The sequence below is a fragment of the Lepisma saccharinum genome, chromosome 7 (assembly GCF_977018435.1).
Source record: "Lepisma saccharinum chromosome 7, izLepSacc3.1, whole genome shotgun sequence".
Taxonomy (NCBI): Eukaryota; Metazoa; Arthropoda; class Insecta; order Zygentoma; family Lepismatidae; genus Lepisma; species Lepisma saccharinum.
Genome location: NC_139235.1, coordinates 84,750,402 through 84,767,316, shown reverse-complemented (window position 1 = coordinate 84,767,316; position 16,915 = coordinate 84,750,402). Strand labels below are relative to the sequence as shown.

Sequence of the window (16,915 nt, the reverse complement as noted above, 5' to 3'; positions counted from 1 at the left end):
TTAAATTGTTTTCCAGTTTTCTGGAAATCTCGAAGTTCTTGTAGCTAGGTTGAATAGAGTGTAAAGAAGGAATTTATGTATTTCCGAATCAAGGACCTATTTAGGGGGTCCGGACCCCCCCCCCCTCCGAAAGGATTACCAAGTACTAAAATTAAATAATGAAAATAATCTTGTTTAGCATTTGTTGTATAATCGATGGGGTTATTAATTTTCTCTGAGCAAGGCAAGGATTATACTGAGATCATACTGCTTTGATGGACAGCAAGGACATATGTAGGGGTCCGGACCCCCCCCCCCCCACCCGAGAGACTTATCAAGTACTAAAGTTAAAAATAAAAATATGCTTGTTTAGCATTTGTTGTATAATCGTCAGTTATTAATTTCCTCTGAACGTATTGAAAGTCAAGGATTATATTGGGATCATGCAGCTTTGAATGACATTACAAAGATTTATGCACACTACTACTCATAATAATGTGCATAAAATATTAATCAGAAACTTTCCTTTTCTCCAACCGCATCTAACATTGTTTTTGTTATTCAATAAATATTCAATTCTTCGTGTATTTGGCATTAATTTCATTGCCAGAGCACTTGTTTTAATGTAAATTATTCCGATCTTAACTACAGGTAAGCTACATAATGAATATGCGCTGTTATATCTTTATTCTTATACCGTCTCTTTACCTATTCATGTAATAATAATACAATATTAATTTATATGTTGTAATTAGTATTAATTTGATTTAATCCAATTATTTCAATTAAAACATTATTATTATTATTATTATTATTATTATTATTGAGACACTTGGTTCGGATCCCCCCCCCCGAAACATATTTCTAAATACGTGCCTGTACCGAATATATTTTAATTACATAAGTAGTAACTGAGCAAGAGCCGGCGGCTCTTTCTTGGCTTAATTTTTGTTAATGGCTTTTTCAATTTCATTTAGTGAAATTTCTGATGTATTTAGGATTTAGGAATGTGACCGCCTACCTATTCTCCTAGCACTTCTGGCAACTGGAGAATCGCAGGGTACCAATTTCCTTACTGTCATAGGAGGTTGCGAGTTCATGTTTTAGGATACGAGTTCATGTTTATAATTGCATGTATATCTTTGTAAGAAAACGTGTCTTTGGATTACATAGATTCAAAATAGTTTGCGAAGATATATTGAATCTTTGAACTTATTTTAAAAGTGTTAATTTTTATTATATTAACGCCAGAGGCGTGGCGTGCATGTAGCCGCTGTTACCGCAGGTAACACCAAAATATAAAGAATTGAAGAACCCGTCTTAAAATATTATTACGTACATAAACTGGTAATATTGTCGTAAAGTAAACATTGCAGACTGACATTTTTCTGACACCGGAAAAAGCGAAGAGGAGGACTGATCCGGTTCACTCCTCAGGCAACATGAGGAAAGGGCCCTGAGCCCACGCAAGGAAGACTTCGCGTTGCGGCAAAGACTGACCGCGGGAAGAGGAGGCGGGTTATTGCCATACCTGTTTATCCGGCGCAGTTGCCGGTGATCCTTACCGGATACAGATCAGTGTTGCCATATTCAATTGACAGAAAAGAGCTAAGTCGCCTAATCGGGTCTATCTTACTCTGAAGGTGTCCAGTTACACTGGGGAACGATGGCGCAGTGGTAGCGTCGCCGCCTTATAATCAAGGGATTCCGGGTTCGATACCCGGTGGAGGCACACGTGGTTCGGATCCAACTTTAAACTGTCCCGATTAGCATTACTGTTCATGAAGTGGACTTAAATCGCCAAATCAAAATTTTAAAAAATCAAATCACACTGGGGCAAAAGCAAACTACCAAGTGATATTTTGTATTTACACTAAATACACTGGTCAACAGCCAAAATGCGACATGAGTGATATATACAATTTCTAGTCAATATTGGTCCCCTAAATACGAAACTGTCGTTAAAAATTGCAATTGACTAATTATAATTGAGTTACAGGGCATTGTTGATTTGGAGTAGTTCCCTATATATATGGTATTGCATAGATGTAAGAAGTAAATGTTGAGTTTTTATTTTTTTACCTTATCTTTGTTTATTTGTTGTAATGAAAGGGGGAACTCTTCAATACCAGCCACAAAACCTCTTTATTCATTGTTTTGTGAGGTATTCATTTCTGCAGACGTTATTGTGGCTTTATAAAACTAGGTTGAGTGTGTGCATTTATTGAAGATCGTGTTTGTATATTACGTGGTCCCTTTATGGTAAGGTTGGCATTTAAATTGCTGAGTGATTTGGTAAAAAATGCCACGCAAATGCATTAACAATGTTAACAATTTCTGCTATGTTTGTGGTCAAATTGGGTTTTCTGGACAGCGGAGAAATATTACCCCTGCTGTAAGAACAGCCTACAATTTGTATTTCGGTAAATACTGCAAATTTGGAGATGAAGATAAGACTTGGGCTCCACATTTCTGTTGTAAGACCTGCTACATGAATCTGCTGGACTGGTTGAATCACAGAAGACCATCGATGCCATTTGCTATTCCCATGATTTGGTGGAAGCCCACTAATCATACAGACGGTTGTTTTTTTTGTATGGTCCCACCAATACAAGGTATGTCCAATAATAAAAAGAAGACAATTGTATTTCCAAATATTCGTTCTGCTACTCGTCCTGTGGCGCATAGTAATGAACTACCTGTTCCAACACCCCCTGAATCCTATTCCGTAGACTCACAAGACGAACCGTACGATCCATAACCTTCCACATCTACAGATCCGGATTTTGCAGGTGATGTTAAACTTACAGAACAGCACAAGGTTAGCCAGAGTGAAATGAATGACTTAGTGAGATATCTTGAACTTTCAAAAGCAAAGGCAGAGCTATTAGCCTCCAGACTTCAACAATGGAATTTTCTGGCTAGAAATGTGAAGGTGTCATTTTATGGTGACCGTCAGAAAAAGTTGGAAGAATACTTTGCTACCGAAGGAGATCTGATATACTGCAGTGATATTAATGGTTTATTGGGGGCAATGTGCATTAAGCACATTTGTGAAGAGTGGCGGTTGTTAATAGATGCATCGATATTAAGTCTAAAAGCAGTACTGCTTCATAACAGCAATCAATTGCCGTCAATCCCTATTGGTTATTCTGTGCAAAAGAAAGAATCGTATGATAGCCTAAAATTCCTCCTTCAATTAAATACAACAACTACAAATGGAAAATATGTGCAGATTTGAAAGTCGTTGCTATTTTAACTGGATTCCAACAAGTCTATACGAAATATTGCTATTTCCTCTGCGAATGAAATAGCAGACAGAGCTTCTCATTTCATTACGTCAAAGTATGGAAACTGGAAATATGAATGTACAAATTGAACCTCTCGTTGAATCTGTAAATATTATACTTCCTGCACTTCATATAAAGCTTGGACTGATGAAAAACTTTGTCAAAAAGTTGGACCAAAACTCTTTGGAATTCAAATATCTACTTAAGAAATCTCCAAAAATCAGTGAACAGAAGATCAAGAAAGGAATTTGTGTGGGCCCTCAATTTCGTCAACTTCACCAGGACGAGATCCTGGAACACCTGCTAAGTGATGTTGAGAAAGGTGCATGGAGTTCTTTCAGAGAAATCTCGTGCTGAAGACTATGAAAAACTTGTAAATAATTTGGTTTCATCCTATCAAAAAATGGGTTGCAATATGCCTCTTAAATTGCATTTCCTACACTCTCATCTCAATTTCTTCCCGAAAAGTTGTGGGGAGGTAAGTGATGAACACGGTGAGCGTTTCCACCAACAAATATCTGTAATCGAGAAAAAATACCAAGGAAAATGGAGTAGAGGACTGCTTGCCGACTATTGCTGGACAGTAACCAGGGATGATCCTGAACTTCACTACAAGAGAGAAGCAAAGAGGAAGCAGATTTAATCCCACGTAAGTAAAGAACAAACCATACAGTAGTATAGTAGAAAATATTTATTTTGTGATTAATGTAAAAACTTTGATTCATGCATTTACTTGGAAAAGGCAAATGGAAATGTACCCATGTTTTGTACTGTTCGTATAATACAGTTAAAGCGTAAAAGTCACATGCACACCAAGCATACGTCATTCCACTACGTTACAACATTGGGAAACACGACTTTTCGACAATACCTCGTATAATTCTTAAACCGGAAGTCGAGTAGCATTTTCATTGTCAGTTTCGTGTTCAGCATCATGGATTTATAAAGAAAAGTGAATTTTCATCCATGTCGCAAAAAAAAAGGTAAAATTTGTTGACCAGTGATATCAGCGATTAGGAAAGTCCTCTTTGTCCTTCTTCGACATCATGGACGAGAAGGAGAGGAGAGGAATGGGTATGGTCAAGGGGTCCGCTGTCCTTCTAAAAATGTCAACCTAAAATTCTATATTTCACACATATAATATTATTTCGGTTACAGGAATTTGTGATAATTGTTGATAATACTGATTGAGATTGACATACGTTGTCGCAGGCATGCAATAATTTCGGGTTGAAGCAATGTTTTTGAGGTGGTAGAACTGTTTTTGGGTGAAAACAATACTTACAAGCATAATTTCCCGATTGTTATCTTAGCACGCTCTGAAGTGTCAGGTGTCGCAGGTTCGAATCCTCAGCAAGAAATAGTTATTTCAATGTTCGTTGTTATTATTTTACTTACATAATTATAAAAATTAATAATTATATACACAAAGAAATAATAATTTTATTTCAATAATTCAACATGCATCCTCATCGTCACGATTATCCTATAAAGCGAAAGCCTTAAAGGTAGCAAAGGACGTAAAATATACGAAATAGTAGTGGTGTCAGAAATGAGATTTCAGTGGATTTAGCGACACATGGGAGTGGGAGTAGTTAGGAAACAGATGAAGACTACATCTACTCTACATACGTCTTATTTGAAACGAAAAGTTTCGCGATTTGGGCAAATCTGGTTTCAAAAGAACTAAGATGGCAACATTAGTAGAACTGGACTTCTTGCAGGTTCCGAAGGAAATATTGGGGAAGTGCCGATGCTGAGAGGGGAGGGGGCAAGGAGGGTGCTTCACGTGTTACAAAAGTAAACAACGGTTTGTGGGAGGGACTGTGCAGTGGGAGATTTGTCACTGGTGTCTTTCGTCTTTATGTTGTTTTCGGGCATTGTCAATTCATTAATGAAGCTTGCTCCGAGTTCCGAGGTGGCGGGTTCATCCTATCTGGACAGTGTGTGTAATCGTGCGATAGAAGATATTTTGAAGCAATCTCTCGGTTCGTTATTTTGCAGAAAAAATCGAAATTGTAGCGAAAGGGAGGCCAAAGCCTATTTTGAACGATTTAAAAACCAAGTCGTCTGCTGGATATGACCGACATTTCAATGTTTCGTGGTGTAACGACTATCCGTGGTTATGTGGATGTGTGCAGTTGTCGAAACTCTTTTGTTGGCCATGTACTCTATTTTCGGGTGAAAATAAAAGTGTCGAATTCAGATGTGGATAACATGGACCATGACCATGACGCACCCAAAAATTCAAATTCAAATGAAAAACTTCTCTGTATGACAACATCATAGAAGTTTTTTGATTTGATTTGATTGAATTTGCTTCGCTTGTGCCACTTTTGGCTAATTTGCGAAGATGGGGATGAGTGATGATATGATTAAATTGATGAATAGACATCACAAACGCCCATGCCCAAGCTAGGTTTCGAACTCGGGATCCCAGCATCATATAACTATTTTCAAAGTCGGATTGATCTGCTCTATAAGTAGCCTTCTATGTTTCTGTAAGTATCAAATTACGTATTATTGTGTCAACAACCAATGTTTGCGATTTCACTTTAGTCCTTATGTCAACATTTTTTTTTCCTGATTAATAACTTTACCAAAATCTAGTATTGAATTGCATACGTACCAGATTAATATTATTAAAAATCCACGCCACGCCACTGTATTAACCATTGTATTTTTTTCTTGTTTACAAACTTCTTATTAGCCTTGCAGGCAGGGCGTAAATTAGTCATATGCTTTGTGTCAAACACAAGGTGATCACAAATTTTTGAGCTCATTCCTAGAAGTTATTCGTCTCTGTTATGTTTACATCAGGTCACATGGTACTTTTTAATGGTTGACTCCACCACTAGATGGCTACAGTGCATCACTTAAAGCAACCAGTATCAAAATGGTGATTGTGCAGGAAAATACTACTGTATGTGCATTCTGTAATTTCATTAACAGAAATTAGTAATAACTCTTAAGAGATAGCCGCTCTCAGCGCTTAAATACTCAAAGGAGCGCTGTTATCAGCAATTTAATACTAACTGAATATTGTTTGCACTAGTCTAATTTTGAATTGATTTGGAACGTGAATCGTTTTTAATTGTTTTAAAAATTGTGCACACTTCACTTGTCAAGAAAACTATTTCAGCTGCTCTATTGTTTATGATGTATAATAAGCATGGGTAAAGAAAGTTCCTTGGCTCTTTTGCTACTAATCACTGAAATGTGTTCAATGATTTATGATCACTCTGTATTCTTCTTGTTAACTGTCGTTTTCAAATTATCCACTCAAGTGCGATGCATGAGAGAGGGGCTCACTTATGTGTTATTATTTGTGTCATGGATCTTTTGTAGGTAGTAGCGAGGAACAGAGCGACGAAAATAACAAAGAAACTAGCGGTACGTCATTATTTTAAAGATGCTTCGTCACTATATCTCTTTGCACCATATTGGTTTGTAGCTACGTTATTACATTATGATGATTAATGCTCAGGTATTTTGTCAAAATGATTTCATCGGATGCATGTATTGGAAGCTTATTAACGGATATACTTTTTTTTATATTGCTGATAATGTGTCACAATCTTTACAATATGTTGTGTTCTTTTGTCCATTGTATATTTTGAAATATAACATTTTTATTCATTTCACACTGAAGCGAGTAACGACAAGACAAGGTGACACGCGATACACCAAAGTGTCAAGTGGCACTTCACCACAAACTACACCAGTGACAAATGACAGTTCACCACAAGCTACCCAAAAGTGACGAAGGACACTTCGACACAAACTACACCGAAGTGGCAAGTGACACTTTACCACAAACTACCCAGATACTTCACCACAATGTTCACGAAAATGACAAGTGGCACTTCATCACAAAATGCCTCAAAATGACAAGACACACTTCGCTACAAAGTGTATCAAAATGACAACTGACACTTCACCAAAAACACCAAAGCGGCCAGTGACACTTCACGACAAACTGCACCCAGATCAAGTAACACTTCTTCACGAACTTCACCAAAGACGCAAATAACACTTTGCCACAAACTGCACTAAAGAAGCAAAGTAGCACTTCGCAACAAACTGCACAATAGTGTCAAGTGATACTTCACCACAAACTGCACAATAGTGTCAAGTGATACTTCACCACAAACTGCATAATAGTGTCAAGTGATACTTCACCACAAACTGCACAATAGTGTTAAGTGATACTTCACCACAAACTGCACACACAGCGGAGTAGCTACTTTCTCCGCCAGTATAGAAAACCATTCACCCCTCATGAGCGACAGACTGAGGTGACCTTTTACATGTCATAGAAAAAGTTGCCCAATCCGAGTGACATTAAAATGACAAGTACAGCTTGATGCACCTGATAGGGTAGCATTTTCCAGACAATATGCCACGTGTTGCTTGTCATATTTTTCCTCTAGCTACCTATTATTATTATTACTATTATTAAATATATCAAGCTACACATTTTCTTTCAGTTGTTTGGGCTGCTCTGATGGGAATAGTTGCAGCTCTTTTGCCCAAATTCCTCGCAACATTTTCCCTTTGCTATGGAACATGGAAGGTAAGTTCAATTAATCACCTTGGTCAAAATTTAAAATCAAAATTTAATTGAAAATGAGCAACTCTCACTTGTCACAGATCTTACATTTCAGTTTTCCTTTTAATAATAAATTTTATATTATAGTCACAATGTCTAATTCAAACCAATTACTGAATTACTGAAATTGTTCCACTGCTACTTATACTCCAAACCGATTTTATGCTAGTATAAAGAATCTGGTATTTTCCCCTACCCCCACCTTCGGCTCATTACTAGTGAACGAGGTTCCCATTGTTCTACTGGCTGGCCACAGGGTTGCCCTGTCAGGAAAAGTTAAATTCAAAATAATTCAAGAGTAAAATTAATTACTTAATAATCGGGAAGGTGGTGCAGCGTATGAAAATATCAAACAATCAATCTCTAAAAAAATCCTGTCTCGGTGCTCAGCTAAAATTTGAAAATTTACTGTCTACTGTTTCTCGAGATAATCGTGACCGAATCTACACCGTAAGCTTACACAGGAAAATACTAAATCTTCACTAGGGTAGCTATAAGATCCCCTTAAGAAAACTTTCTTATTGGTTGTATGCGTGCAACGGATGTTGTAATGTAACACGTAACATGTGTAACACACGTTCTCCCAATACCTGCAGATATTGATATCATTATCATTTTACCACTTTCTCCTTTTTATTAGTTTATATTACAACATAAGCTTATAAAGTTTTAACTTCGTTTCGTGTTGTTTCGAACGTATATTCTAGGCTACTGTGAAGTCGGTGGCCAGACACTGAAACGCAGAATTAAAATCGATAATAAAATGTACATAAAATTGTTCATTTAAAAAAGAAGCTAATGCTTGATAGTTCAGATAGTTGTTTTAACAGCAATCATACGAAGGGCTCGGGGCTAAAACAAGGTAAGTGACATTTTTGTCATTATTGAGTTACATAGTAACAAGAGCCAGTGTTTATTTCCTCCATGTCATGCAATTTGCAATAGACTCATTGAACTCTTCTCAAATTGGTAAACACAATACGAAAACAATTTATCTACAGCAGTGGCAGCGACCCCTCCACTTTTTGCCCCAGTTTTGGCACCCATTCGCCGCTACTGGTCTAGGGTATAACTTCTAATAATCTTACTGCTTAATGAAGTCAGCAATAACCAAAATGTCACTTACTATGTTTTACCTCCGGGCCCTTCACCAATATAAACTTTTCCCAAATCATAAATAAACTTCAGATAATCAAATCAGCTAACTTGACTTGCTACTATTCACATTTAGTACATTCATATATGGGTTCAGAGCAAAAGTGGCATAACTACACTTTTCATGAAAATTGAGTTCCTTGTATAACTTACAACTGTGAAGTATCAACATTTCAGTGCTAGAAGTAAGTATAAGTATCTACTAAGTTTCAAACATTTGCTCATAGAGGCAGCACTATGTTGTGCTCCAACAGTTAAACATACTACTAAGTTATTTAAATGTGCCTTTTTCTCAAAACTGTCTTGAAAGGAGTTACATCACTTGTGCTCTTAACATCTCGCATCTAATTCGTCATAGCTTCGTAATAAGACATTTCTTGCTATCTCTTGTACTTTATAAAATGTACCCTTTTTCCAGAGAATATTTCTGTGTGTATTGTTGTGGTTGGTGATTGAGGTCCTGGTTGCACTTTCAAATGGGGCCATGCTACTCCTGGTATGCGTCACCGCCTTTCAAAACCATGTTGAGATGGCAGGGATTATCACCCTTCTGGTTTTTATATATTATGAAGGTAGGATATTGATAAATATTTTTAAATGGTAATTTTAATTATGTAGCATCAAGTTTCCAAAGCTATTGTATTCAAGGGTAAAGTGACTAGAACACCTAATAATGACGGATTGTAGCTTGAAGTCTGTGCACGAAACTACTGTTCAACCAGTTTCATCATATTTTTCCCGTATTCGATACCCAGTGGAGGCTCATAGTGGTTTGGATCCCACTTTAAACTGTAAGTCCAGTCATTTCGGACATAATTTTTTATGTGTATTTTGTAATTATATCTTCCTACATGTCTTCATAATATGTACTGAAACATTGAGTGATCTTCATCAAACCTAGATATACCCGAAGTATTCTCCTCTGAATTACTTCCAATCGTTTCAATATTCATGCTGGAGCATTTTGAAATCTAATAGGCTGGCTATTCCATGCTCTATTCAATAAAATTTCATCATAGTATTGGGCTAAGAGCGAAATATATATTATATCCATTAACTGCATATAATGTCTATACTAATTTATTAAATATCATCCCTAAATGTTTCACAGTATTTTCTAAGGTATATGCAATTTTTTGTGTAATTAATTACATTTTAGAACCTTTTCTTTGTTAAATATTATCAATTTTTGTTTTTCAGAAGTTATATTAATGTTCCCGTTCTAATCAATCCATAATTTTATTTATTTACATTTTACTTGGGATTACCGCTAAGCAGTTTTTCCCATATCTATATACATATGTACTGCACATAAACTTACATTTTTTAGTACATTATTATTAAAGGATACTATGAACAATTTTTTTTTCTATTAAATAGTTAAGCCACATTTTCTAAAAAAAGATAACAATATATATCCAACTGTAAGGTTAGGTTCACAAATCAAAGATTCCAAACACTGAGGAAAAGGAATTTCACAGTTTATAAGAGTTTTATAGAATGTCTCTCTTTCTTGTGTGTATCTATTACACTCAAATAGGATATGGTGTATATCTTCCTTGTTGCCACATGTACAGTTTGGGTTTTGTACAATCCGGATCTTTTGTAAATGACTTTTAGTAGTTGTATGTCCTGACCTAATACGATTTAGTAATACTATCACATTCCGTGAACCTTGAACTTTTGTAAACCAAGGTCTCATTCTATTGAAATTAGCTATCCTCTGATAAAAGCCGCCTGCATTTTGAAATTCACCTTTGCACCATTCCGTCCAGTTTTCCTTCAACTTTTTCTTCACCCTCGGTAGAAGGTCTGTGTACCAGGTTTTCAGCTCCAGTACAGGTTGAATTACCCTAGCTTGTTTTGCATACAAATCTGCCATATCATTTCCTAAATTTTGACAATGTGCTTTAACCCAGGTTAAATGAATTATCTTTCCCCTGCTCCTTAAATTTTGTAAAGTTTTTACACAGTTTATAATGTATGGGGAGCATTTAAATAATAAATCATAATTGGACTGAATTGAATATAATACACTTTTGGAATCCGTTAATATTAATATATTTTTTCTTGCAATTTATATGTATATATTAGTGCTTGGTAAATTGCATAAGCTTCAGCTGTAAAAATGGAAAAATCTTCCGGTAAATGTACCATAATTGATTCCTTCTTCTGTACATCATAAACAGCACATCCTACATTTTGACTACTTTTTGAACCGTCTGTATATATAAAGTAATAATCTTTCCATCTTTCCATGTAATCATATTTTGTATATTGCTCAGGAAAATAAATATCTCTATATTCACAAACAGGAAAATCTAGAGTATATATGGGCTTACTCCTTACTTTCAATAATTTTTGATGATCCTCATAGTACTCATTATATAATTGCACCCATCCTATATCTTCGCAGTTATTAATTTTGCCTGTATCATATAATTCAACCAAGTCGAATAGAATGTCGTTAAACGGATGATTAACTTCTGACATTGTTTTCAACAGATATTTAATAGCCATTTCTCTTTTCCTATAACTTAAGTTCCATTCGCATGCTTCCATGTATACAGCAACATTGGGAGTACTCTTCATCAGTCCTAGACACTTTCGTAGAACTTTCCTCTGCATTACTTCCAAAGGTCGAAATACACGTTCCGAAATTGTATTAAAGACTATAATCCCGTATTCTATTGTTGGTTTGTAATAGTTTTTGTAAAAATTCATCATGGTACTAGGATGACTTCCCCATTTTGTTGTAGCCATAGAACGAAATACATTGTAAATTACTTCTGCCTTTTTCACTAACATTTTTACATGAGGTTTCCATGTTAATTTACTATCAAATATAACGCCTAAATATTTCACTGAATTTTCTATGGGAATGTGTAACTTTTTTGTATATTGATTCACATTTTTCGGAGCTCCTTTTTTACTAAATATAATCAACTTTGATTTTTCTGACGATATATTCATAGACCTATTCTCAAGAAATTTCTTTATCTCTATTATTTTCGCTTCCATGTTGGTGACTCCTTTATCTACTTGCTTGACACTCTCATATATACATAAATCATCTGCATATTGTATAAATCCAAATGGCTCAGGACATATTCTTTGAACATCCATTAAATATATATTAAAAAGTAAAGGACTTAAAGGGCTTCCCTGTGGAAGTCCTCTTGTTATCCATCTAGGACCCTCAACTTTATTGTGAAAGTAAAAATATAAACAACGATTTTTTAATAAATTCCAAATTATTTTTAGATGCATATAAGGTATTTTCAGATTTTGTAGAATGTTTAATAATTTATTTATATTTACATTATCATATGCCCCTTTAATATCTAAGAAAGCAGCAATAAGACTACTTTTCCTTTTCATTGTATCATAAATTTTTGATGATAACATTGCCAACGCATCTGTACACCCCATTCCCTTCCTAAATCCAACTTGAAGCCTTGAAAATAATTCCTGTCCCTCTATATGCCAACTTATTCTCTTTAGAATTAATTTTTCAAAAATTTTCCCCAGTACTGAAGACAAAGCTATCGGTCTATAAGATTCTCCTTTATGTGGACTTTTGCCAGGTTTCAATATTGGTAAAATCATTTGAGTGTACCACGATTGCGGTACATTTCCTGAATGCATTATATAGTTGTAGATGTTACAAAGATATATTATACCACATTCCGGCAAGTTTTGAATCATCGAGTATGTTATTCCATCTTTTCCTGGAGTTGTGTCCTTGGCTCTTATTATTATGTCTCTTATTTCATCGATCATGATATTGGTATATAATCCTTGTGAATGTCTATCTTTAGGACTGAAAGAGAAAATTTCATCAGGGGCATCTGCAGGTTCTTGTTTATAATTACATGTTACCTTCATAATAAATTCATCTTTCCAGGTTTCTTTGAGTGGTATTAATCGAGGGGTATGTGGTTTGCGGATTGATTTAAATTTAGCCAACACTGTACTGATACTCTCTTTGTTATTTATGTCTTCACAATACTTTGCCCATGATTGTCTCTTTGCGCTGATATAACATTTCTTGGCCTGCGCTATTGCTTTCTTATAATTAATCCAAGTTTCCTGATTTGGTATTGTTTTATAAACTTTCGTAGCTTCAATTCTCTGTATTTTAAAATTTTGGCAATCTTTATTCCACCAGTGTACTATTGGATACTTTTTTACAACTTCCTCTTTTGCCCTTGTACATGATCTGTCCATAACAATGCTAACAGAATCTACAAAATAATCATATGTACTCTTATCAATATTATTTAAATCTGTTTTTTTAAATAAGATTGTAAGTAATTTAGAATATTTATTCCAATCAGCTTCGTTAACTTTCCATTTTCTGAGCGGAATAGTGAAAGATCTCGCTGAATTAGTATCAGTATAAAAGAAACATGGATAATGGTCACTGGTTCTTTGATCACTGTCTGTTTCCCACTGAAATTGACCACATATATCATCTGACATTAACGTTAAATCTATAGCTGTTGGCCGAGTACCTAATCTTCCTATATACGTAGCAGAACCGTCATTAATTACAGTAAAGTTGTACAAATCCATACATTCTACTAACACTTTCCCCAACTTATCTTCATCCTGATCTCCCCATATTGTGTGATGGCAATTGAAATCCCCTGCTATAATAAAAGGCTTTTCTATGCATTGAAACATTTGCGATAATGTATTTGTCGTTAATTTCTGTGACTCTGCACCTGTAGGAATATATATAGATATAATACTAACTTTTTGATTCATAAAAGCGATTTTAATTCCTACGACTTCAATTTTGTATGTGTCGTATATAAACAATGTATAATCAAAAGATATAGGTTCAAATGGAATGCTTTCATGAATCATAATTGCAACTCCTTTACTATCATCTTTAATCTTTTCATAAATTATGTGATAATGATTTACTTTAAAATAATCTATGTTTGATGGGTTCACAGAGATTTCCGATAAACATAAAAGTTCAGGTCTATATTCATCTATTAATTTCACCAGATTTTGCTTTCTTGCTTTCAATGATCTTACATTCCAGTGTACCCCCACGAATGTTTTCCATTATTTTTCCTTCCACACCCTAAGGTGTCTCTCCAAAAATTTCCAAATCCTCAATAATTTTCTGCACCTGGCCATTTATTTGTGAGCATTTCTTTTATGCTTAATAAGTCAGAATTTTTAGTTAATGTCGCCATAAGTTTCGCCATTAATTGTAACAAATTATACATAAGATCCTTCTGAGATGTTATGTGAGGAAAGTACACGATTTTTTTCTGTTCTTCATTGTTGTAGATTCCGGTGCTCACCTCCTGCATGCTTCTGTTTGTACTATCCACATCTTCCTCATTTTTCCTTGTCTTAATTACAGTTCCTGTAGACTTTCCATTTAATTGTTTTTGATTACTTTGTAATTTCTTTAGAGAACCTTTACTTGATTCTCCTTCAGAATTTCCATTATAATTCTTTGTTTGTGAATAGGAATTTAGTCTGAAATTTTTTCCATATTTATTTTCAAATTTGGAATAGTCTCTATGATGTTCTGGAGCAACTCTTTTCCATGAAACATTTTCCAAGTATGTATCTGATTTTCTTTCACCCCAATCACTTAAGGCTTCAAATCTGTTTTGTATTGTTATGCTATTTCCTACAACACCAGTCTTTCTTGTGTCAATTTCACTTATTTGACTTTTGTTTATATGGTTTTTTATTTGATCAGCATATGAGTTGCCTTGAACAACATAATTGCTTGGAACATTACCTGTTATTACTTTCTCTCTTGCATCTTGCCGGGATAAATTATCATATGCCATAACTCTCATGATTTCTCTTTCAATTTCCCATTTTACACATGACTTATCAGTAGCAACATGTTCTCCTCCGCAATTTAAACACTTCGGAGTTTCATTACAATTTTCATGTTCCTCTCTTCCACATCTAGCACACTTAGCTTTATCCTTGCATATAGCTGCTGAATGTGCGAACCTGTAACATTTCTTACATTGCATCACATTTCTAACTTTAGGAGTAACATCGAAAATGTGACTAACCACTATAATCTGTTTAGGCATTTCTTGAGATCTAAACGTGATTGATATTAGCTTAGTAGGAACAAAATAATATGAACCATCATCTTTTCGAATTCTCTTTTTCATTCTTTCCACTGATATTACTGTCGGGTCTTCAATACTTTCCTTGATTTCCTCCTCTTCAAATTCAAATTCAATCCTTCCTTCACCAATAAGGATTCCGGGATGAACACATCAATATTATTTTCTTTATGAAAATGCATATTTTTCATGAAATTGTTAGCTTCATTCCTGGTGTAAAAATAAATCTTTGCTCTAAATAAACCACTTGGTTGGATATATCTGACCCTTATATCTTTCTTTCGCAATTCATTGCCTATTTTCATAGAGTTAAATTTCTTTTCTGCACCTTTAGTACTAGTCATTATTACTAAATATGGCCCATTATGTGTATCATAATACATTTTACACTTGTCTACATTATTTTCTCTTCGACCTTCTCCAAACGTGTTTACTTTATCTCTATTATCTAACCTGTCTATCCTTACCGCTTTTGCTGGAACTTGATCATCTTCAGCAGATCTGACTCTTTTAGCTTGTTTTCTAGATGTTTCTTCTATAATGTTATCTTCTATAACAATTTCATTGTCTTCTACCAAGTTCGTTATAATTTCTACTTGGTTATTAAGTTCCATATAACCTATGGCATCCGCCATGACGTTAACAAGAACTGCCTTACGAAAATCACATTAATGAGTATAATTCCTTTTACCGTAGTTTTAAACTTCAACTTAAATAAGTATATGGGTTTAACTCAATTCCAGTCACAAAATTCTCTCTTTATAAACAGAACTCACTTAATTAACAACTATTAATATTACCACAATATTACACAAACAGCTCAGTTTCCATCAACCACAAGCTATTCTTTCAATCCATAAGAAGAATCTAAATCTTATCTCCGTTTACTTTTTTTCTAGGATTTGTAATCTGTGAGTTCATAATAGTGTCCAGCTTTCTTAAGGAACTAAACGATGAAGAAATCGAAGAAAACCCAGCGCCGCCCGTGGTGGAAGTTGGAAATGACACCTAATTCCCGAAAGCTACGCCACAGAGCATAAGTCTTGTCCTGGATTTTATATAGCTTCAAGGCTTGAGAAACAATGACGTCGTTTTAGCTAAGACTCAACTTTTTTGTAGTTCCTACGATGTGTTCGCCGAAATACAATACTTGCTGTGATTTTGTTTCATTAGCAAAGTGCTCTCCGTTAATACACAGCATACATCTGAGTTTTAATACTAATGCAAGTTTTGCGTCCAGGTGTACATTCAATGAATAGATATAACAGTGTTAGTAACAGATGAGTACGATTCAAGTAACAATTCAGCACAGAAGTTGATGCTTGAAATACGAAACTTGAGAGTGTATAGGTGGCACCGTCAACATCGAAGTATTAAAAACGCTACAAACTGTAAAAATTGACTGATTGATTGATTGATTTGTCTTATTTTACTTCACGGTTTGTGTATCTTGGCTAATTTGCGAAGATGTAGATGAGTGATTAAATGATGAAATCAGGGTGCGAAATAATTGAAGACTGGTGGGGGAAGAAAATCTTAATCTACACCCCATATACGAATATATATATATATATATATATATATATATATATATATAATACACACATATATACATACATAAATTATTATGATATGGATATTTATAATTTTATTAAATATAAAAGTCAGTTAATTATTAAATATTTTTAAGAAACATAAGAAAATATTTTACACATAAAGTAAATAATTAGTTACTTTTATATATATCAGAT

At 34.7% G+C, this 16,915-nt stretch overlaps 1 protein-coding gene across 3 annotated transcripts in view; it reads left to right on the top strand.

Annotated features, from left to right (window-relative positions):
- Positions 1-16,579, top strand: part of LOC145990307 (uncharacterized) — a 39,229-nt gene extending 22,650 nt beyond the window's left edge. For 2 of the 3 annotated variants that reach the window (XM_083126000.1, XM_083126001.1), the window contains exons 4-7: positions 6,618-6,662; positions 7,760-7,845; positions 9,455-9,608; positions 16,064-16,579. In XM_083126000.1, the coding sequence (XP_082982126.1) occupies positions 6,618-6,662; positions 7,760-7,845; positions 9,455-9,608; positions 16,064-16,176 (398 nt within the window). In that variant the 3' untranslated portion in view covers positions 16,177-16,579. The remainder of the gene's footprint in view (positions 1-6,617; positions 6,663-7,759; positions 7,846-9,454; positions 9,609-16,063) is intronic. The other variant, XM_083126002.1, reaches the window with a different exon arrangement.
- The last annotated feature ends 336 nt before the right edge of the window (positions 16,580-16,915 follow it).